We start from the raw sequence: 24,796 nt of genomic DNA, 5'->3' as shown, positions 1-24,796 counted from the left end.
CCCCCGAGAAGAGGAAACTTTCTTATTTTATATATATAAATAAAACCCATTCTAAAGTTTGGAACCCTTAAAAGTAGCACTATGACAACCCACCGCCCCCCCCAGAAGTTGGTCCTGGATCCGCCCCTGCCTGGTTCTAGGGTCCAACGAACTCGAATTTCATAATGATTTTAAGAGTAAATGCACTGGATTTTAAAGTAAAATATTATTAACAAATAATAATGATATGGTGGACACTCTTTTCAGCGCGCCTTCTTTTACCATCTGCTGGCTTAACGGCATCTTGCAAGAAATAAGTCATTTTTCTGTAACGTGAATAGAGACTAGAATGAAATTTTTTTATTGTTTATGAAAACAATTGATTGAAAATATACCTAGAAAGAATTCACGGAAACAATCCTCTTAATTTGAACAAACAACGTGTAGTGAAAGGGAAAGCAAGAACTATTTCTGACAATAGAAAGGTAGACCTGTGACGAGATAAACAAGGACTTCCTGATTGACGTCACAGAGAATAACAATTTTGTGGTTAAGAAAGTCCAAGAATAGAGAACAGGAAGATAGAAGAGAAAAACAAACTGTGTATAAAAACACTAGTAAAAATTTACTAAGTTCAGTTCGTTCAGTTGGTCAGTAAATCATTATCGGACGAAACTATACGAGTCGCGGTATCCGTACGCTGTATACGCGTAGACTTTGTCCGTCTATCCTTTCAACTGCTGGATGTACTTGGAAACATGTAAGTTGGGATTGTTCTTTATTTGTTTCTCATCAGGCATAAGATTAATACCAGAGGTAACATAGATCCTAAACTAATTCCTCAAGCACCTTAGGCCCATGTGCCAGGACTGTAATTTTAATTTAACATTGTTCTCTAACTAATTTTGCATATGAAATTAATTCAAGTTTTGAATACTCATGTCCAAAACTATTTTGACTTAATGGTTCAAACTAATGTTATTTATTTAGATAATGGACTGGAGAAATAGATATAATTTCATTGTAAATGATTGTCAATGTTTAATGAGCTTGTTGGTCCAAGGTATTGTGCCGACATTCGCGTCGTGCTTATAACATTAGTTTGAACCATTAAGTCAAAATAGTTTTGGACATGAGTATTCTAAACTTGAATTAATTTCATATGCAAAATTAGTTAGAGAACAATGTTAAATTAAAATTACAGTCCTGGCACATGGGCCTAAGGTGCTTGAGGAATTAGTTTAGGATCTATGTTACCTCTGGTATTAATCTTATGCCTGATGAGAAACAAATAAAGAACAATCCCAACTTACATGTTTCCAAGTACATCCAACAGTTGAAAGGATAGACGGACAAAGTCTACGCGTGTACAGCGTACGGATACCGCGACTCGTATAGTTTCGTCCGATAATGATTTACTGACCAACTGAACGAACTGAACTTAGTAAATTTTTACTAGTGTTTTTATACACAGTTTGTTTTTCTCTTCTATCTTCCTGTTCTCTATTCTTGGACTTTCTTAACCACAAAATTGTTATTCTCTGTGACGTCAATCAGGAAGTCCTTGTTTATCTCGTCACAGGTCTACCTTTCTATTGTCAGAAATAGTTCTTGCTTTCCCTTTCACTACACGTTGTTTGTTCAAATTAAGAGGATTGTTTCCGTGAATTCTTTCTAGGTATATTTTCAATCAATTGTTTTGATAAACAATAAAAAAAATTTCATTCTAGTCTCTATTCACGTTACACTCCTCCACTTAAAAACATACTACTGAGTGATCCTGAAATGGACACCAATAAAAAAATTTCATTCTAGTCTCTATTCACGTTACATTTCGTTAACAGCTGCGTTCGGTTCTCTACAATAATGTGTTTTTCTTCGTTTAATAAATGTGTTTATTAAATGCTGTACTATACTTTATTCAGTATTGTAGGCTAAACCGTATTAGATTCAGTTGTGTGTTTTTCTTTAATCAATACATATATAAACTATAAATAAGTGTGTGATTTGAATGATAGTCTAGTGTTATTTTATCAATATATCAATATATAATATTTCATTAAACTGAATGCCACTGGAGCAGCTTGTGATCTAAACTTTGATTTTGTTAAGTTTCATTTATTGGATTATAATACTGTATTACCATTACGGAGATGTATACAATTTAGGGGCTATGAAATGCTTATTTTCGTTTTGAATTTTTCGTTTACCGGCTCATGGTGATCAGTCAACAGGGAGCCTACTCTGTTTGGATAAAAATGTAAATTAATCAAATTAAAACTATATTTAAAAATATGTATTTACCTTAGAAAGTAATTATGAATTATGATGGCATATGTGGAATCTGGAGCAAGAAAGAGAGATTATTGCTTGGAAGGAGAAAAAATGAAATGAAATCTTCAAGTTTTACATCCCACGGTTATGCCGGTTAGGCTAAAGGAAACGGTGGTGATGAGAGATGAGTGAAAATGGTGGAATGAAGAAAGTGGGAGGACACGGGAGAACCCCGAGAAAACCCACGAGCACGGTGTTTGTCCACCACAAAGCTCACTTGGCGGAGGCAGGGATCGAACCCGGGATCCCAAGCACCAGAGGTGAACGCTCTACCACTGAGCCACCGCGTCACCCAGCTTGGAAGGAGAATTACCGTTCATGATAACATCAAGTAACTTTGTTGCTGGCGATTCTATTGTCTCCATTCGCAACTTGCTGGGTCTTTTGATTTCCAAGGCAAAATTTGCCCCATTTTTATTCGTTCGAATTCCAAAATGTTTGAGTTCTGTGTGTTCGGATTCTGGACACAATACTATATTTTTAAGAAGTTTGCTATACTAAAAGCTCTTTTATATATTTACTCTATCTGTTCATGTGTCTCTTCAGGAGACATGGAACCTCAAGAACTATTTGATGAATCACCATTATTTTTGACCAGGATGTAGAGCAGTTGTCTTCCACCTTTTTTCTCTAGCGAGCCACTGTTACAGTCCGTAAGGGACATGCTAGCCACCCGGGTCCGATCAGGCCCATAGATGCAGGTGAAATATAACATAATAATTCCAGTACGATTCAGTGCCCATATGTTTACTGCTAGCTTTACAGACTAAATATAAATACAGATTGATAAAGAGAAAGTTATAATATTTTACAAAATACTAACTGAACCTGCGTTCACCACACAACTCATCATTCATATATGAGCATGAATCTCCTTGTCATTCCTCACAACATCTGTGCATGTCCCTTTTACAGACACAAGTCAAAGACGTCTTGATAAAAAATGGCAATGGGTACCATAAAGGGGGGATTTTTTGATTATTTTTTCAATATCTCGCACCGTTTGCAAGATTTGAGCCTACTTCCGGTTGGAGTTTCTGATTCATGTATGATTAGTGTTTTCTTTCTTCTTGCATGTAGTATGTAATTTACAAATACATGACATACACAAGTAATTATAATGTCAGTGATATACGGTGTTCATTGGGCAAAAACACTCCAAACAATGAAGATTCATCTTAGCATGCAGAAATGGTTATCCTTTGTTTTTCATTATCATTTAATCATGAAACAAACGACTGAGAGATATGCAACCTCTGTATACAACTATATGGTGTTGGAATGTATAACTCGTAGGATATGATGCTTTTTTTTTTTTTTTAAATAAACACTTCCAGTGTACCCTTAAAAATGGAATAAAGAAATGACAGCCATATTTTTTAAATATTCAACTAGCTGAACCTGCGCTGTCTACTCAGCATATCGTTTTGTTATGATCATGAATCTCCTTTCCACTGTGCATGTCCTCTTACTCACACAAGTAAAGGAAAAAAGACTCACAAAGGAAGCGAATTGCTATGTATAAATGTTGAAGTGAGTTTGTAGCGTAGAAGTAACACGATATCAAGTGGAAATATTTTTGCTAATAAATCCATATCCGTCCGAGTACGCCTCATTGCGTCTCTTGAGGCTTTTGAAGTTGCCAACATGCAATAGGTTTTCGATATTCAGATTTAAGCAAAGCGCTTGCAATGTCCGTCAACCCGCCATACGTAACTTCTCTACTGGTTGCCTAACACCGGAGTTTCGGCCTGCTACAATGTTAATCTTATGGGCTCAAAACGGCCACTAATATGTTGAATAGAACAATAACGACACAGTTTTTGAAAATTTGAATGAGAACAGGACAATTTGCACAAAATTTAGAATCGACCAGTGAAAAGGGCACGTTTCTAGCACTTGTGGTTTTCGAAAAAAGAAATGAAATCTTTGAGTTTTACGCCCCACGTTTATGCCGGCAAGGCTAAAAGAGACGGTAATGATGAAAAATGAATGAAAAATGGTGGAATGAAGAAAGTTGATTTTGAGTTTAATGTCCCCTTGAGCAGCGATGTTATATGAGACGTGGACCTACTGATTATCGTGGAATCCGAACCACATGAGCTCCCGCCGGGAATAGAACCCGGGAGAATGAAGAAAGTGGGAGGAAACGGGAGAACCTCTAGGAAACCCACGTACACGGTGTTTGTCCACCACAAAGTTCACGTGGCGGAGGCTGGGATCGAACCCGGGGCCCCAGCACCAGAGGTGAACGCTCTACCAGTGAGCCACCGCACCGCACTCACTCAAATCTCCATACCGCACCGCACCCCATTCCAACTGCAAGGTACTTTCGAAAATTTGCTGTTTTTCTTTTTGAGGCGTGGCCGATAACACCTTGGATGAATTAAAAGTAGTAAACAGTTCCATAAATCTTCCATCCTTCCTTGACCATTTATCACAAACAGGATGAAAATCGGACTTCAGTTAGAAATTCTAGACCCAAATGAAATCCGTGAGTGTTAAAAAAAAATCACCTTGTATATCTATACATACACATCTATGTGACTTTAAAACCCTAGCGTCCATTAAATGTAATCAAACTCGTTTCAGAATACAAATTAACAATCTTGACGAGATGAAAATATTGAAAAAGTAAAATCATTAGTTTAATCTATCAAGAAACGGAGAGATGTGTGTAATAACGGACTACACAATAAGTTGCAGATTTTGTTAAATGAAATCTTGATGTGTAAATTTGACTAGATGCACACGTAAACTTAAAAAAAAAAAGAAAGAATCCAATCCGGTTTCAATGTTGATTGTTGTGGAGAAAAACGGTAATACATGTATATAACGAAAAACGATTTCCTACAATCGATTAAGCATCTCAAGAATAAGCTTGATCTTCAATCCTTAAACTCTTTACTAAAACTGGAAGTAACGGAAGTCCACTACAGCTTCCGGTCTCAAAATTAATCTGCATGGAGCGTACAAAATAAGAGGTAACGAGAAACTTTTGTTTTGGAATCGATTTAGCATTGTAAGAATAGATGCCATCTTGTTTCTTAACCTTCTATTCAAAACGGAAGTTGCAGATATCAACTATTTCCGGTTTTAACGTTGGTCACTACAGAGTGGAAATGGTAATAGATAACGAAAACTGGTTTTCTTCAATCAATTACAATATATTCCATTCCCACTATAATCTCTCTTTCAAAGCCAGAAGTGGTAAAGATCTACTACCACTTCCTGTTCCAATATTAGGAATAATTCAGAAAATATCACGCCATAGGAATCAAATTTCTTCACGTCGTGTACATATGACACTCTACTTGTTATGGAATCAGCTTAATTTACACACTCAATGAAAGCAAATATTAAAGAAATATCTTTCTAGCAAAATATTAAGGAAGTATCTCTTAGCAAAATCTTAAACAAGTATTTTTTTTAGTAAATTTAATCAAGTATTATTTAGAAAAATATTGAACAAGTATCTTTTAGCAAAATATTAAACGAGCATCTTTTAGCAAAATTTTAAACAAGTATCTTTTAAGAAAATCTTAAAGAAGTATCTTGTTGCAAAATTTAATAGAGTATCTTTTAGTAAAATCTTTTAGCAAAATTTTAAACAAGTATCTTTTAAGAAAATCTTAAAGAAGTATCTTTTAACAAAATCTTAAACAAGTATCTTTTAAGAAAATCTTAAACAAGTATCTTGTTGCAAAATTTAATAGAGTATCTTTTAGTAAAATCTTTTAGCAAAATTTTAAACAAGTATCTTTTAAGAAAATCTTAAAGAAGTATCTTTTAACAAAATCTTAAACAAGTATCTTGTAGCAAAATTTAATCAAGTATCTTTTAGTAAAATCTTTTAGTAAAATTTTAAACAAGTATATTTTAAGAAAATCTTAAACAAGTATCTTGTTGCAAAATTTAATAGAGTATCTTTTAGCAAAATCTTTTAGCAAAATTTTAAACAAGTATCTTTTAAGAAAATCTTAAAGAAGTATCTTTTAACAAAATCTTAAACAAGTATCTTTTAAGAAAATCTTAAACAAGTATTTTGTTGCAAAATTTAATAGAGTATCTTTTAGTAAAATCTTTTAGCAAAATTTTAAACAAGTATCTTTTAAGAAAATCTTAAAGAAGTACCTTTTAACAAAATCTTAAACAAGTATCTTTTAAGAAAATCTTAAAGAAGTATCTTTTAACAAAATCTTAAAAAAGTATCTTTTAAGAAAATCTTAAACAAGTATCTTTTAACAAAATCTTAAACAAGTATCTTGTAACAAAATTTAATCAAGTATCTTTTAGTAAAATCTTTTAGCAAAATTTTAAACAAGTATATTTTAAGAAAATCTTAAACAAGTATCTTGTTGCAAAATTTAATAGAGTATCTTTTAGTAAAATCTTTTAGCAAAATTTTAAACAAGTATCTTTTAAGAAAATCTTAAAGAAGTATCTTTTAACAAAATCTTAAACAAGTATCTTTTAACAAAATCTTAAACAAGTATCTTTTAACAAAATCTTAAACACGTATATTTTAGCAAAATGTTAAACAAGTGTCTTTTAGGAAAATTTTAAACAAGTATCCTTTAGCAAAATATTAAGCAAGTATCTTTTTGCAAAATATTAAGCAAGTATCTTTTAACAAAATCTTAAACAAGTATCTTTTAAGAAAATCTTAAAGAAGTATCTTTTAACAAAATCTTAAACAAGTATCTTGTAGCCAAATTTAATCAAGTATCTTTTAGTAAAATCTTTTAGCAAAATTTTAAACAAGTATATTTTAAGAAAATCTTAAACAAGTATCTTGTTGCAAAATTTAATAGAGTATCTTTTAGTAAAATCTTTTAGCAAAATTTTAAACAAGTATCTTTTAAGAAAATCTTAAAGAAGTATCTTTTAACAAAATCTTAAACAAGTATCTTTTAAGAAAATCTTAAACAAGTATCTTGTTGCAAAATTTAATAGAGTATCTTTTAGTAAAATCTTTTAGCAAAATTTTAAACAAGTATCTTTTAAGAAAATCTTAAAGAAGTATCTTTTAACAAAATCTTAAACAAGTATCTTGTAGCAAAATTTAATCAAGTATCTTTTAGTAAAATCTTTTAGTAAAATTTTAAACAAGTATATTTTAAGAAAATCTTAAACAAGTATCTTGTTGCAAAATTTAATAGAGTATCTTTTAGCAAAATCTTTTAGCAAAATTTTAAACAAGTATCTTTTAAGAAAATCTTAAAGAAGTATCTTTTAACAAAATCTTAAACAAGTATCTTTTAAGAAAATCTTAAACAAGTATTTTGTTGCAAAATTTAATAGAGTATCTTTTAGTAAAATCTTTTAGCAAAATTTTAAACAAGTATCTTTTAAGAAAATCTTAAAGAAGTACCTTTTAACAAAATCTTAAACAAGTATCTTTTAAGAAAATCTTAAAGAAGTATCTTTTAACAAAATCTTAAACAAGTATCTTTTAAGAAAATCTTAAACAAGTATCTTTTAACAAAATCTTAAACAAGTATCTTGTAACAAAATTTAATCAAGTATCTTTTAGTAAAATCTTTTAGCAAAATTTTAAACAAGTATATTTTAAGAAAATCTTAAACAAGTATCTTGTTGCAAAATTTAATAGAGTATCTTTTAGTAAAATCTTTTAGCAAAATTTTAAACAAGTATCTTTTAAGAAAATCTTAAAGAAGTATCTTTTAACAAAATCTTAAACAAGTATCTTTTAACAAAATCTTAAACAAGTATCTTTTAACAAAATCTTAAACACGTATATTTTAGCAAAATGTTAAACAAGTGTCTTTTAGGAAAATTTTAAACAAGTATCCTTTAGCAAAATATTAAGCAAGTATCTTTTTGCAAAATATTAAGCAAGTATCTTTTAATAAAATCTTAAACAAGTATCTTTCAGTAAAACTTAAACAAGTATCTTTTAGCAAAATCTTAAACAAGTATCTTTTATCAATATCTTAAACAAGTATCTTTTAACAAAATTTAAACAAGTATCTTGTAGCAAAATATTGATCAAGTATCTTTTAGCAAAATATTAAATAAGTACGTATCTTTCAGCAAAATATTAAACACGTATGTAATAGAAAAATGGAAAGATGTCAACAAAACTCGTCATATCCTTTTTGTATTCAGATTGTTGAACATTTTGCAGGTGTCTGCCAAAACCCTTACGAGTGCAGAATCAATCATGGAGAGGCCAAAGGATTTTGTGCACTTGGATTTGGTGTCTGTTGCGTTTGTAAGTACAGTAATTCTGATATTTCTTTCGCTTAACCGAGTTAAATTGCGCACGCCATCTTTATTTATTAATTCAGTGATTCATATACGAAATTTTCTTCTTTTTCTGGAATGATCTATTATAATAGTGATTTGATTGTTTTTACTTCTTGTTCAAATCGATTTAAATGCTTCTTAACTTTGTGAACATTAAATTTTATGAAGTATGATTTTAATATTTAATAATCGAATTAGTTTAGATGGCAAGCATCTTAGTCTGTGCGTCACACTAAAAATCCTAAAGATAATCACTCTAATACGTGTCGTTAGCCTCTGTAACGAAATCTTTGCATAATTGTATAAATATTAATGATGGCCAGCCAATTTCAGAATTTTTTACTCTCCGAAATCCTGAAACTAAAATCGGAAAAATTCCGATTTTGGAAAAAATTCGAAACTCGGAAAAAATCCAATTTCGAAAAATTCAGTTCTCGGAGAAAATCTGGATTTTTCCGAATTCCGGAATTTTTCCGAGATCCGGAAATTGAAATTTCCGATTCCGGAAAATTTTGGCCATCCCTGATAGCTATGGTATAGAGTTTGAAGTGATTGAAGGGCAAATTAAAAAAAAAACTTTTTTCTTCGTTTTTATCCCATTTATATCGGCTGACGTTTTTGATGAGTCAGCGAAAAGCATAATTGCTCTGAAAAATTGTGTTCGCAGAACAAAACGAAAAAGGGCTTCGCCCTATTTCTAATGCTGAAAATTCTATTTTCCATTGTTTACAATAAGAATTCGCGCTCCAAATGCTTTTCCAAGGTTAAGTCTATGGGCATCTCAGTTTTTTCGGTGATTACTCCTCAATGGTATGTGCAATTGGGACATGCGTTCCCTTGTGACACTCAACAGATACTCTCGAATCACCATGTAAAATTTGGTGAAGAACGGTTAAGGCATATCGGAGATCCAGTTTTTTGGTGACTATTCCTCAATGGTATTCCAATTGAGACATGCGTCCCCTTGTGACACTCAACACACGGTCTCAAATTACCATATCAAATTTGGTGAAGAACGGTTAAGGCATATCGGAGATCCAGTTTTTTGGTGACTATTCCTCAATGGTATTCCAATTGAGACATGCGTCCCCTTGTGACACTCAACACACGGTCTCAAATTACCATATCAAATTTGGTGAAGAACGGTTAAGGCATATCGGAGATCCAGTTTTTGATGATTATTCCTCAATGGTATGTCCAATTGGGACATGCGTCCCCTTGTGACACTCAACACACGGTCTCAAATTACCATATCAAATTTGGTGAAGAACGGTTAAGGCATATCGGAGATCCAGTTTTTGGTGATTATTCCTCAATGGTATGTGCAATTGGAACATGCGTTCTCTTGCGATACTCAGCACACGCTCTCGAACCACCATGCCAAATTTGGTGAAGAACGGTTAAGGCATATCAGAGATCCATTTTTGGTGATTATTCCTCAATGGTATGTGCAATTGGGACATGCGTTCCCTTGTGACACTCAACACATGCTCTCGAATCACCATGTCAAATTTGGTGAAGAACGGTTAAGGCATATCGGAGATCCAGTTTTTTGGTGATTATTCGTCAATGGTATGTGCAATTGGGATATTCGTCACCTTGCGACACTCAGCACACTCTCTTGAACCACCATGCTAAATTTGGTGAAGAACGGTTAAGGCATGTCGGAGATTCAGTTTTTTGGTGATTATTCCCCAATGGTATGTCCAATTGGGATATTCGCCCCCTTGCAACACTCAGCACACACTCTCGAATCACCATGTCAAATTTGGCGAAGAACGGTTAAGGCATATCAGAGATCCATTTTTTGGTGATTATTCCTCAATGGTATGTGCAATTGGGACATGCGTCCCCTTGCGACACTCAGCACACTCTCGAATCACCATGTCAAATTTGGTGAAGAACGGTTAAGGCATATCAGAGATCCATTTTTTAATGATTATTTCTCAATGGTATGTCCGATCGGGACATGCGACCTCTTACGACACTCAGTGCGGGCTCTCAAATAACCATGCCAAATTTGGTTAAGATCAGTTTAGGCGTCTCGAAGCAGTGTCCCGACAAACGAATGCTTAAGAGTCTTCATCCCGGCGAAATTAAAATACCGCTAATTTTACAGTAATTATGTGATATCTTCAAATAGATAAAAGATAATTAAGATGTGAAACAAGAGCGCCCTAGACAATATTATTTGCATCAGGTACCGTTATCACAAGTCACCTAGTGGCTTTCCGTTTTCAGCTGTTTAGAAATGCGAAAATAAATGCCGATTTTCAAAATGGCTCGAAATCGAAAGCAGATAAGTGAGTCGTGATAACGGTTTCTTATCTAAAATAATATTGTCTAGGGCGCTCTTGTTCCACATTTCGATTACCTTTTATCTATTTGAAGATATCACATAATTACTGTAAAATTAGTGGTATTTTAATTTCGCCGGGAGGAGCTTCGCTAAAAAAAAACGTGTTCGCAGAAAAAAATGGAAAGGGCTTCACCCCATTTCTAATGCTGAAAATTCTATTTTTCATTGTTTACAATGAGAATTCGTGCACCAAGTACTTTTCCAATTTTAAGTCTATGAGCATCCAGTTTTTCGGTGATTATTCCTCAATAGTATATCCGATAGAGACATGCGACCGCTTACGATATTCAGCGCGCGCTCTCGAATCACCATTTCAAACTTGGTGAAGAACGGAGAGTATCCGAATAAACGAATGCGTAAGTCAAGTAAACAGGAGCTATATCTTCAATGAGGTAGCACTCTTCATCCTTTTTGGGTTTGCACTTGCTAAAGGGTCGGACTTAGGCTTTACCTTGATAACCACTTACAGGGCTCGTGCTAGTGCTCAATTATTGAATCTGACAGGCTAGTTCATGAATTTGGACATCTGTGTAGTGATTATGATTATTCGAATAACTATTCAAATACGTGTTATTCGAACGATTTTCAGTATACCCGTGTAGGGTAGTCACTTACGCTCTCGCTTTTGATGCGAGCGGTCCTGGGTTCCATTCCCAGTGAGAGCACTCCGTCGTAAAAATGTCGAAAAGATTTTTCAGGCTAGCTATCCTGAGTTAGGCTTATCCTGGATTTTCCTCATCCACACCACGCAAATGCTGAGATGGTATACCTAACTTACAGGTTCCGGACCCCGCTTTGTACCTTCCCTACTTCCCCGGATAGTGTGTTACCCAAAGGATGACGTCCCTCATATGGTACGGGCTTACGATCATAGACGCTGTAACGCACGGAAATATATATATGAATAATTAAATCGAATGGTTTTTATATTCTAAATCAAATACAGTATTATTTCAAAATTCGTTTTGAATACTTGATTAATTATTCGTTATACTGATAACACTGATCTGCAATTTTCAACTTTTTTCTGTTGTTTTGAAATAAAATGGTGTATCCGAATCGATTTTTTCTGCAGATTACGAAAATGACCTACAAAGTTGTATCACGTCAGGTTTTTTCACAAATCACGAAAATGTCAAAATTGAAAAAAAAAAACGAATTATTTAACCTATAGACGCCTGCCAGGGAATTCATATCTTGACGCTGTCATCCCTGCCGTCTCTTCTTATCGTTGCAGAGACATGAACGACCCCTTGTTGGAAAGCTAATAGAACAAGTAATGCAACGAGCTATGTTTGGTGCATCTAAGCTTCCATTCGTAGAAGAAGAAGAAGAAATTCGAAATATTTATAAAAAATGACATTATTTGAATTTCTGGCCACGCTGGCAACACTGTTAGTTATTCCACGTTGGTAAAAAAATAATACGAATTCCTTACATAGTCATACCAACCATATAGAAAAATGAAAGCCGTAGCTACGATAGGAAGCGAGGGGGGGGGGATCAAAGTGCAACCACCGTTTATAAAATTTTTGGTTGGTAAACATTCACGTTGATACCCCTGGCGCCTCCTAATTGTCACAGAGACATGATCGACACCTTGTTGGAAAGGTAATAGAACAGGAAATCCAACAAGATATGTTTGGTAACCCTGGCTCCTGTTCGTAGAAGAAAAGAAAGAAGAAAGTCGAAAAAGTTGTAAAATATGTTAATTTTTTTGAATTTCCGGCCACGCTGGCAACACTGTTAGTAATCCTACGCCGGTAAAAAAAAAATCAAAAGTACTTACCCAGCATGAACTTAGTGATTTGGTTCGTGACCTTAATTTACCTAAAGACGCAACAGAATTGTTAGGATCGCGACTTCATGAAAACAATTTATTGAGTCCGAATACGAGATTCTGGTACAGACACCGAGAACCAGAATTAGTTCCGCTTTTTGCAGAGGAAAATGGTTTGGTATATTGTCGAGACATTCCGGCAGTCATGAAATTCTAAAACATCAATTGCAATTCAGGAGAATGGAGGCTGTTCATAGATTCCAGTAAATCCAGCTTAAAAGGTGTTTTATTACACAACATTAACGTCCATCCGTCCATTCCCATAGCACATTCAGAGACTATGAGAAACACACGAAAGCCTTCAATTTCTGCTGGAAAAGGTGCAGTACAAGCGTTATGAGTGGTGTGTGTGTGTGGGGATTTCAAAGTCATTGGAATATTGCTAGGCCAACAAGCAGGCTACACAAAATATCCTTGCTTTTTGTGTGAGTGGGACTCCAGAGCAAGAACTGAACATTGGGTTTGAAAGCAGTGGCCATTCAGAAGTACTTTCATACCTGGCAAAAAGAACATTGTTTCACTTCCATGGGCTGATCCCTCTAAAATACTGTTCCCACCGTTACATATAAAACTAGGTTTAATGAAACAATTCGTGACAGCTTTAAGCAGAGATAGTAAATGCTTTCAGTACCTTGCCAGTAAATTTCCATCTATCGCGTCAGAAAAAATCAAAGCTGGAATTTTCACATGCCCACAAATCCGAAAATTGATGGCTGACAAAACATTTGAGGAAAGTATGAGCGAGATAGGATTATAAGGATAGGCTGCGTTCAGAAATGTGGTACAAAACTTTTTGGGAAACAAGAAGACCGCAAATTACAGCGTTTTAATCGACGAGATGTGGAATCTTTAAAACTGCTTACCTGCAACATGAGCGTCAAAGTTCACTTTCTTCATGCTCATCTCAATTACTTTCCTGACAATCTTGGTGATTTTACGGAAGAACATGGCGAGCGTTTCCATCAGGACATTAAAGTGATGGAAAAGAGATACCAAGGAAGGTGGACTGTCCATATGATGGCCGACTATTGCTGGATGTTAAAAAGAGACTGTACGGAAGAACACCAACGAAAATCCAAAAAGAGGAAGTTTCAAGGGAAGCTCGGTGACGAATGTTAGGTACGTATGTTTTAAACTATGCATTTATGTTTATCTTCTTTTCTTCTTACTGTTCTTCTATGACTATTAGACTATGGGTGCGAAGCATACCTCGTTGCATTCCCTGTTTCATGAGCTTTCCAACCAAGATGTCATTCATATCTCTGTGACAATTAGGAGAGGGGGAGACGCCAGGGCTGCCAATGTGAATGCATAGAAACCAAATTATAAATTTTATACAGGTGATTGCAGTTCGTTTTGTTTCTCTCTTCCTATTGTAGCTACGATTTTCATTTTCTATATGATTGGTATTACTATGTAAGGCACTTGTATTTTTTTTTTTTTGATCAGCGTGGAATTACTAACAGTGTTGTCAGTGGACTGCAAATTCATTTTTTCTTTTTACAAATATTTCGAATTTCTTCTTCTACAAATTGGAGCTCAGGGGTACCAAACATACCTCATTGAATTTCCTGCTCTATTACCTTTCCAGCAAGGTGTCGATCATGTCTCTGTGACAATTAGGAGGCGCCAGAGGTAACAACGTGAATATTTACGAACCAAAAATTTTATAAACGATGGTTGCACTTTAATTCTCCCCCCCCCCTCGCTTCCTATCGTAGCTACGGCTTTCATTTTTCTATATGGTTGGTATGACTATGTAAGGAATTCGTATTATTTTTTTTACCAACGTGGAATAACTAACAGTGTTGCCAGCGTGGCCAGAAATTCAAATAATGACATTTTTTATAAATATTTCGAATTTCTTCTTCTTCTTCTACGAATGGAAGCTTAGATGCACCAAACATAGCTCGTTGCATTACTTGTTCTATTAGCTTTCCAACAAGGGGTCGTTCATGTCTCTGCAACGATAAGAAGAGACGGCAAGGATGACAACGTCAAGATATGAATTCCCTGGCAGGCGTCTATAGGTTAAATAATTCGTTTTTTTTTTTCAATTTTGACATTTTCGTGATTTGTGAAAAAACCTGACGTGATACACAATTTTGAAGGTCATTTTCGTAATCTGCAGAAAAAATCGATTCCGATACACCTCTTCACTTGAAAACAACAAAACCTTACATATCAGTGTAATTCTTCAAATAATAATTCGTTTCTTTGTAGCGTGGTAATTGTTCGAATAATTAATCGTTATCTGGATAATTGTTCGAATAATTAATCGTTATCCTGGTAATTGCTTGAATAATTAATCATTACCTTGATACTTCTTCAAATAATTATTCATTATTCTGATAATTGCTCGAATTAGTTATTTTTATCCTGGTAATTGTTCAAATAACTTGTCATTATCCGAATAATTATTCTTTATTATGTTAATTGTTCAAATAATTATTTGTTATCAGACATAATTGTTCAAACAATTATTCATTTTTCGAATTCTTGGAATCATTCGTTATCGTGGTAATTCGAATAATTAATCGTTATTCCGATAATTGTTCGAATAATTATTCGTTATCCTGATAATTGTCCGAATAATTAATCATTATCCTGATAATTGTTCCAACAATTATTTGTTATCGTGGAATTTGTTCGAATAATTATTTATTATCCTGGTAATTGTTCAAATAACTTAACGTTATCCGAATAATTTCTCATTATCGTGGTAATTGTTCAAATAACTATTTATCACGTTATCTGAATAATTATTCATTATCATGGTAATTGTTCAAATAATTATTTGTTATCAGAATAACTGTTCAAATAAGTTATCATTATTCGTGTAGTTCTTCATTATCCTGGTAATTGTTCAAACAATTATTCGTTATAATAATAATTGTTCGAATATCGAGAAGAAATCATTATTCGACCTTTCTAATAATGAATTATTTTGAATTTTACTGTATTGACACTGTGGGCGAAAGAAGTATTTGAGCACTTTTTTTCTGTACTTCCATTAGTCACGCAATATTTATCGCGGTATATACGATAAGGCCTTACAAGGAAACTTCTGTTTTTTCTTTTATCGTTACAACCCACACTGAAGACAAAAGAATTTCCTTTTTTTCTACCTGGATCACCTACTGACCCACAGAAACAAACGCATGCTTACACTGTAGACACACGTAATAACACGACAAGTTGATCATCGACGTCAAGTACACACAGCTACATACATCCATACATACACTTACTTGACCACTTGAGAGTAGGAGACATAACTGTCGCAATGCCCTGCGGCCACCTGTAGACAAGTTTTTTCTCCCTCCATACTATACAGCTAAATAAACACTTGTTATTCATTTTATTTCTTTAAAATTAACATTGTATAAAAATCGTACTCCAAGTCACGGTATATCACACATTTTATAGTGCCGACAGTGCAACTGCACGTAGCTACAGAATACAATACAGCAATTTCATTTTCATATACAGTACATCTTCATATTCCGTACAATATAACCGTTAGACTGATTCTTTATGCAAGAACAAAGAAGGAAATATATGTCAGCAGGGTGTGTGAAAAACACAAACGTGACCGCTGGGTTAATATAAATATATATGTTTATGTTTCTTTAGGAATGAAAAGGAAGATTATGTATTACGTTAGAAAAAGTAGACTATTAATGTTCTTCATGCCACGTAAATACTACTTTTCGCATAATTGGACAAACGGAAATTTCATTTCTTTACCAAGCTGAAATTTAGGATCCTTATTAGAGGTCTGCGCAGTTACGAATATATCCGCGGATATCCGCATCCAGTGTTTCTAATTGAACCATTCTATGGCTAAATATAACAATTTTTCACGTGATCTTTAGCAAATAAAATCAAGGGGACCAGACGTCCCGTTTTAGCCGGGACAGTCCCTTTTTTCCAACCGTTGTCCCGTTTTTTCTGATTCTCGAACGGGACGCCTAAATGTCCCGTTTTTAAGTAAAAATGACCTAGGTGTTCCGTAATTATTATTCAAACTATAAATCGTCAACGGAAATTCTACTCTCTTCCGTACCAACACTCGTTGCCAAGGTTCAGCCGTGTCTAGAACTTCTGAATTTTCAAATGGGAATTGGGTGTTCGTGGTTTAAGTGGGAATTGAGTCTGAATTCTGAGTGTTGAACTACTTAAAAGAATTGTTGGGTAGAACTTGCAATCGGGAACCATTATTTGTTGTGTGGTACACGTAAAGTTAGAAACGGTGTGTTATCGCTCGTACTTGTGTATTTTGTAAATTGAGAACACTGCTGAGTCCCAAAATGCAATCTGGAAGTCAGATATCTCCCCTCCGTAGCCGATTCGTATGCGTCCCGTTTCGTAAGTGAAAATTCTGGTCATCTTGAGTAAAATGTAGTTAATAGTTACTAGCCATAATTTTACATTCATAATTTCCAATTTCTAGCCATTTGTCCTTAGCGATAATTAAACGTTTTTGTAAGCCAAAACTACTTTAAACATTTTTATTTATGTATCTGAGTTTAATGTCTCACGATCATGCACCGAGGCTGACGGAGAAGGTGACAGTGACGTAACTAGTGGATGGGGGAAACGGAACTTGTGCCCTGAGCGCCGGATTGGAAGGGCACAAAATTGGGCAATTATTTTTTTGGGGGGAGCGTTTTGATTTGGTTGCTCAGGGGAGCGCTAAGGCGAGTTCTCGGCCCGGGCGACAACTAGCGTATTTGGATCTCTGGAAGGTGATAATGACATGGATGAAAATAATAGAATGAACAAAATGGGAGGAAACGATAGAACCCATGCACACGGCATTTATCTTCTACGTACAATACCCACTTGGCGCGGTCTGGGATAGAAGCTGAAACCCTACGCTCCAGAGGTAAGTGCTCTGCCACTGAGTCACCGCGGTCACATGTGATTTTTTTCTTCTTTCCGGTACTGTTTACATATATTCTTAGTACACAGTGTACCTTATTGTGATATGTTACTTGTATCATTCTCGCTAACGTGATTTCATATATATATATATATATATATATATATATATATATATATATATATATATATATATATATATATATATATATATATATATATTTCGCCTTCTAGTAACTAATTTCAGCGCATGGTTAAATTGCATATTAGTGCTTCGAAGGTGTTTTTAGCTAAGGCTATGTACTTTTAGTGTTTTCTAGATGAATAATGGTTAAATTGGATATCAGTTCTTCGAGCGCATTTTTAGCTAGGGCTATGCACTTTTAGTGTTTTCTAGATGAATAGTGATTAAATTGGATATCAGTTCTTCGAGGGCATTTTTAGCTAGGGCTATGCACTTTTAATGTTTTCTAGATGAATAGTGATTAAATTGGATATCAGTTCTTCGAGGGCATTTTTAGCAAGGGCTATGCACTTTTAGTGTTTTCTAGATGAATAGTGATTAAATTGGATATCAGTTCTTCGAGGACATTTTTAGCAAGGGCTATGCACTTTTAGTGTTTTCTAGATGAATAGTGATTAAATTGGATATCAGTTCTTCGAGGGCATTTTTAGCTAGGGCTATGCACTTTTAGTGTTTTCTAGATGAATAGTGATTAAATTGGATATCAGTTCTTCGAGGGCATTTTTAGCAAGGGCTATGCACTTTTAGTGTTTTCTAGATGAATAGTGATTAAATTGGATATCAGTTCTTCGAGGGCATTTTTAGCTAGGGCTATGCACTTTTAGTGTTTTCTAGATGAATAGTGATTAAATTGGATATCAGTTCTTCGAGGGCATTTTTAGCTAGGGCTATGCACTTTTAGTGTTTTCTAGATGAATAGTGATTAAATTGCATATCAGTTCTTCGAGGGCATTTTTAGCAAGGGCTATGCACTTTTAGTGTTTTCTAGATGAATAGTGATTAAATTGGATATCAGTTCTTCGAGGGCATTTTTAGCTAGGGCTATGCACTTTTAGTGTTTTCTAGATGAATAGTGATTAAATTGGATATCAGTTCTTCGAGGGCATTTTTAGCTAGGGCTATGCACTTTTAGTGTTTTCTAGATGAATAGTGATTAAATTGGATATCAGTTCTTCGAGGGCATTTTTAGCTAGGGCTATGCACTTTTAATGTTTTCTAGATGAATAGTGATTAAATTGGATATCAGTTCTTCGAGGGCATTTTTAGCTAGGGCTATGCACTTTTAGTGTTTTCTAGATGAATAGTGATTAAATTGGATATCAGTTCTTCGAGGGCATTTTTAGCTAGGGCTATGCACTTTTAGTGTTTTCTAGATGAATAGTGATTAAAATGGATATCAGTTCTTCGAGGGCATTTTTAGCTAGGGCTATGCACTTTTAGTGTTTTCTAGATGAATAGTGATTAAATTGGATATCAGTTCTTCGAGGGCATTTTTAGCTAGGGCTATGCACTTTTAGTGTTTTCTAGATGAATAGTGATTAAATTGGATATCAGTTCTTCGAGGGCATTTTTAGCTAGGGCTATGCACTTTTAGTGTTTTCTAGATGAATAGTGATTAAATTGGATATCAGTTCTTCGAGGGCATTTTTAGCTAGGGCTGTGTGCTTTTAGTGTTTTCTAGATGAATAGTGATTAAATTGGATATCAGTTCTTCGAGGGCATTTTTAGCTAGGGCTATGCACTTTTAATGTTTTCTAGATGAATAGTGATTAAATTGGATATCAGTTCTTCGAGGGCATTTTTAGCTAGGGCTATGCACTTTTAATGTTTTCTAGATGAATAGTGATTAAATTGGATATCAGTTCTTCGAGGGCATTTTTAGCTAGGGCTATGCACTTTTAGTGTTTTCTAGATGAATAGTGATTAAATTGGATATCAGTTCTTCGAGGGCATTTTTAGCTAGGGCTATGCACTTTTAGTGTTTTCTAGATGAATAGTGATTAAATTGGATATCAGTTCTTCGAGGGCATTTTTAGCTAGGGCTGTGTGCTTTTAGTATTGTTCTAGATCAACAATGCAGCGATACGTAGGTAATATTACCCAAAGAACTGGGAACATAGAAAATAATTCAAAGGATATTTATATTTAGTATCTCTGATGAATGATGTGAGTAGAGCATGGAGCAGTGTTGCCACAGTCCTATCTCTGGAGTGGGCTGAAAAATAATACCAAATTGAAACAAAAAGGGCTGAATACATTATTTTATACCAGTGTCAGGTAAAGTTTTAATACACTCCTCCCCCTCTTCCAAAAGTCCAAATCAATAAAGTGCTATTTTTAAAAACATCCAAATAGGAGGACCGCGAATAATCGTGGAATTAGATGAAACTTTTCTGTAGGAAGTATAACAGAGGCCGCCAATTAAAAGGGAAAACAGTTATCTTCGGTGTGTATTGTAAGAAAACCAAACGCGCCTCTATTTCAAAGTGGCCAATAAACCAAAACGGTATTCTGGTTCTTGTTCAGAATATTCAACACTTGATTCAACATATGTTTGCTTTTTTCTCTTTCTTATTTCAAGCTAAAATTTCCACTACACTGCTTCTTTCTCGTCTCCTTCATGCGCCCATATAGCGTATAGTTCGAATTACAAATTTTCCAAAGTTCGTAGCGTTATGCGGTGCAACGTCACAGAATGAATGTTCAACAGCATTTTTAAAGAGTCCAACACACAATATGAGTAACTTAAGATGTAGGAAACGTCTTACTGACACTGTTGAAAATGTTACAAGTATTTGTTAAATGGTGCTGAATTGGGTAGAATTGTACCAACTTTTTCATAAAAGGGTATGAAAATGCCAGCGTGGTACTAACGGGCCGATGAATGACAAAAAGGGCTGAATTTAGTACAATTGTACCAAGTGTGGCAACACTGTCATGGAGTAAATATGCCTACTTTGAGTGTGAATTAAGGGTGGAAGTGTTTGATTTGAGATTATCAGGTAGAATATTACAATATGATTTAGGTGTGTACAAGAAAACGATAAAATGTTACATTCAGTTAATTTTATAAGCCATTTTTAGCTATTCCTATTATAGCCTGAAGTAAAAACACATCAATCTGTGAGTAACATTAATACGCAAACTTCAAAACGTTTAAGAGTACGTGTTGCATAAATATCCAGGCGAAAATATTCAGATATTTTTCTTCCTTATTATAAACGTAAGACACCTGTGTCTCTCAGTCTAATGCTAATTACCAATAGTTCATACTCAGGCTAATAGTAATCGTTAGCTGCGCTGCCTCTTACCTGACTCCAAGAGATGTCGCTAGTGTGCAGGTAATTTGCGAACGAACCGAAGAGTTGGGGAAACACCTAGTCTTTTATAGGTCACTTAAATATTTTCTGACTGTTCCTATTAACAAGACTATCCATTTTAATATAGGTTTTCGCGAATCAGGCCTGTAGTTAGAACACTAATGGGGCGTTTACACTTGGTCGATTTAGTCGCACGACTAAATCAACTCGCTGCATTTGTCACTAAATCGAAGCAACTAGGCCGAATCAGATCGATGGATGTGTTCAATTATTTCAACCACAGAAAATAGAACGTCTTTCAATTCAGTTGCCAGTCGATTAGTCGCCTTCGATCAACAAGCGATGTCGATTAAGTTGAAAGTGACGTCAATTCAACTGAATCGAACGCAAATCAACTAAGTGTAAACGCCCCATAAGAGGGATGTCTCCACTAGATCCGAATGCGAATTTCTCAACAAGTGTAAACGAATTAAAGTGCCTGCGAATTGCAAATGCTGACAAAAAGTTGCAAATGAGAAGTATCCTAACATGCTTTGAGTTTTTATCCTAACCCGTGCAAATGGACGTCTGTAGTCGAAGCACTATACGAGTGTGGGAAATGCGCATAGAAGGCGTGTTTAGGGGAAAATACAAGTATATAAGTTATCAAGCGCAGTGTTCGAAGTGGGAAAAAACAGAGGCGGTATGTTTTATTACGATTTTGACTCGCCATACTGACTATCTAAATCAGCGTTTCCCAACCTTTTTCAACTTGCGGCACACTACGGGTGTAATTTGAATTCTCGCGGCACACTCATAGATATTATTATTATTATTATTATTATTATTATTATTATTATTATTATTATTATTATTATTATTATTTGCAAATACTATGGTATTTTTTTTCTGTAATTACTGATTTCCTTCTCACAGAGATGAAAGCTCAATCACTGGTCTTCTCCTACGATAATTCATTATGCTTATTTTTTTATTCTAATTTTAAAATAGAAAACAATTGCAATGAAATATAGGACTCAGCTTTTCAAAAATACGCTTTCTTTTTCAAAAACTGTATCCAACCTTTCACTAAGAACGAAGATCACTAAATAACGAAAGAACAAACAATGTCTTGTACTTTTAACTTTGCTGTTTTAACCAAAACCGGTGCATATTATTGCAATCACACAGCTTGCGATGCGTCGAAGTCAAAACACAGCTGTTGAACAAAGTGTTGCTCTGTCATTCACGTTCGAATGAGTGTTTTCACTTGACGCGTACCGTACAAGTGCTTCCATTTCTCGGTGTTAGTATAACTCTCAATTGAAGCGTAACATAGCAGCTTACCGTGGAAATTATACGAGCCGAAATACTGTCTGCTACACAGTAATAGATGTAGAATAATATATTACAATTACGGTAATTTTTTCCATGGTAGAAATTCATAGTAATGTGAAATACAAAAATACACATTTTTTCTCTATGTCTTGCAATTTGGTTGCTATAAAATTAATAATTTTGTTTCGATTTCCTTGCGGCACACCAACGGTCCATTCGCGGCACACCAGTGTGACGCGGCACACCGGTTGGGAAACGCTGATCTAAATGTTGAAATACAGTGAGGATATCTTGGGGGCCGGTGACAAGATTGTATTTCTATTTACATAATGACTGTTCTCTTTAAATGCGGTGGGGTGGGGGGTGGGACATACACAGACTTTGATCCTTCGCTAACAACTTTCTGAAAAAAATATCTCCTTATATTGCATTATAGAGAATTACACACGAAAATGCTCAAAAACTGGGTTTTTGTATTAACAATTTAATACAGGAAAACTCCCGAAGCCCCCACTCGACTGACGGGTATCCAAACCCCTGGAAGATCCACTCCCACAACAGACATCATCTAAATCTGCCCATGCTTAAAACACGACATACATATGCGTTAAGACAAGAATACATGCACACACAAACAAAGAAACAATTCAATATTTATATGAAAATATAAACTAGATGAACTTCCCTGAAGACACCTCATGTTAAAACAAAAGGTGGGAAAAAGATGATAAAAATGTCCGTGTTGTCAACTTAGAAATTATTTGTACATAAGAAATAAAATCTTTTTACGTGGGAAGCTATTCGTTAATTACTGTGTATAAAAATGGATCTATTAAAGATGTTTTAGCATCTACTATCCAGTGACGGTATGTCCTGATCTCTCAAAAACCAGAGGATGTATGCTTTCATCATTGAAAAAACAGAGGCAGTATGGCATACCACCACATACCGTCTCACTTCGACCACTGATCAAGCGCAATTATATATTTTAGAAAAGACGAGATTTTTGTATTTTGACTATTTAATCAAAACATTTGAGCGTCAATTCAACCCTGTTCATACTAATGAAGAGAGATCTATGCTGAAGGTCGAATCCATGTGTGTTTAACCATGGATATTTTTGTCATGTTAAAATTAAGGGAAACGACAAGCATAGAACACTTCTAGTTGTAACTAAATTTATGTCAAAATTATGAGGTGATTGGAAGCTACTTGACTTAAGAAGTAGCATAGGTTCCTGTTCATACCTTTATCAACACATCATAATAATTTACTGTCTTTACTGGTAAGTCAATTGCTGTAAATATAGAAGTTTAGTGCTGTTTAAACTCCTTAATGGCTGAGAATGTTCATACCATAATTGTGTGTAATTATGATCACGCAAAACTTCGACATAAAGGCACCGATTTTGATCATTGTTTGCTGGTTTCAAGAGTATACTTTTTCGTAGGTTCCAACAAATTTTATCAGGTGAAAATGATATTTGTAAAATCAAAATCATATATCAAAAGCGTTCGCTAAGAGAGAAGTGTCTATGAAAGAATCCAAGCCACTTAGACACTTCTCTCTTAGCGAACGCTTTATACAGGACATTATATACAGAGATATGAGAGAACTTACTAATAGACGACTCTTTGCAATGTACACTCATGTACAAAATGATTGTCGCGTATCTATAAGTGTCTTCCTGTAAGAATATAATTTGATAATGATTTTCCAGGGTACTTTTATTACTAATACTATGTGTATAATCGGGAAATGTATACTTGTGGTAAATTTCATAGGAAGAGAATTATAAATTCGAAACTTAGAATGAGTAAAACAAAATGTTGCTAAATGGACAAGAAAGTTTTATTTTCGTTTTATTGTTCCTATTTACTGCTCTTTTGACATGAAATTTGCCACATACATGTCTTTGCCGATTATACATATACTAACATTATAAGAAATATTGGAGGAATTCGTTATCAAATTATATTCCTACAATAACATATTTATAGACATGCGACAATAATTTTGGATATGAGTGTACTTTTCAAACCTTTTGCTTTATTGATTTGTCTTTTGAGAAGTAGAATCACAATTGGTGGTCTCCTCAAGATTTACCTTTAATGAATTCATTTACAAGAGTTAGTTCTGGATTTAATGTTGTATTTAATTTTTAATATTTTGATTCAATCATGCAGACAACTAAGAAGTGCACTTTGCTTTATTTTACTTTCATTTACTCTTCTTTATGCATGAAGAGATTAAGTTTAAGATTGTTGTGAAATCAGATTTGTAATATGTCATGCTTACTGAATTTCCATTCTTTTATAATTTTGCTCCTTTCAGGGCTTACTTTAAGGTAAATGCATACTACTACCATTACTACCAGAAGATATGTTTGACTGTCAATCTCAATTTATTATTACCGTCAGAAACTTTAAAAAAAAAAAAAAAAAAAAAAATCATACATGAAA

At 34.4% G+C, this 24,796-nt stretch overlaps 1 protein-coding gene across 1 annotated transcript in view; it reads left to right on the top strand.

Moving 5' to 3' along the window:
* The window catches only part of LOC145684077 (uncharacterized), a 112,526-nt gene that overhangs the window by 16,372 nt on the left and 71,358 nt on the right, over positions 1–24,796 (top strand). Inside the window, exon 3 of the mRNA XM_081755941.1 lies at positions 8,465–8,551. Coding sequence (XP_081612067.1) covers positions 8,465–8,551 — 87 coding nt within the window. The remainder of the gene's footprint in view (positions 1–8,464; positions 8,552–24,796) is intronic.

Source organism: Thermobia domestica, chromosome 4, assembly GCF_964235325.1.
Source record: "Thermobia domestica chromosome 4, izTheDome1.hap1.1, whole genome shotgun sequence".
NCBI classification, from domain to species: Eukaryota; Metazoa; Arthropoda; class Insecta; order Zygentoma; family Lepismatidae; genus Thermobia; species Thermobia domestica.
Note: the sequence above shows the minus strand (reverse complement) of the source record. Positions and strands in the feature narration are given on the sequence as shown.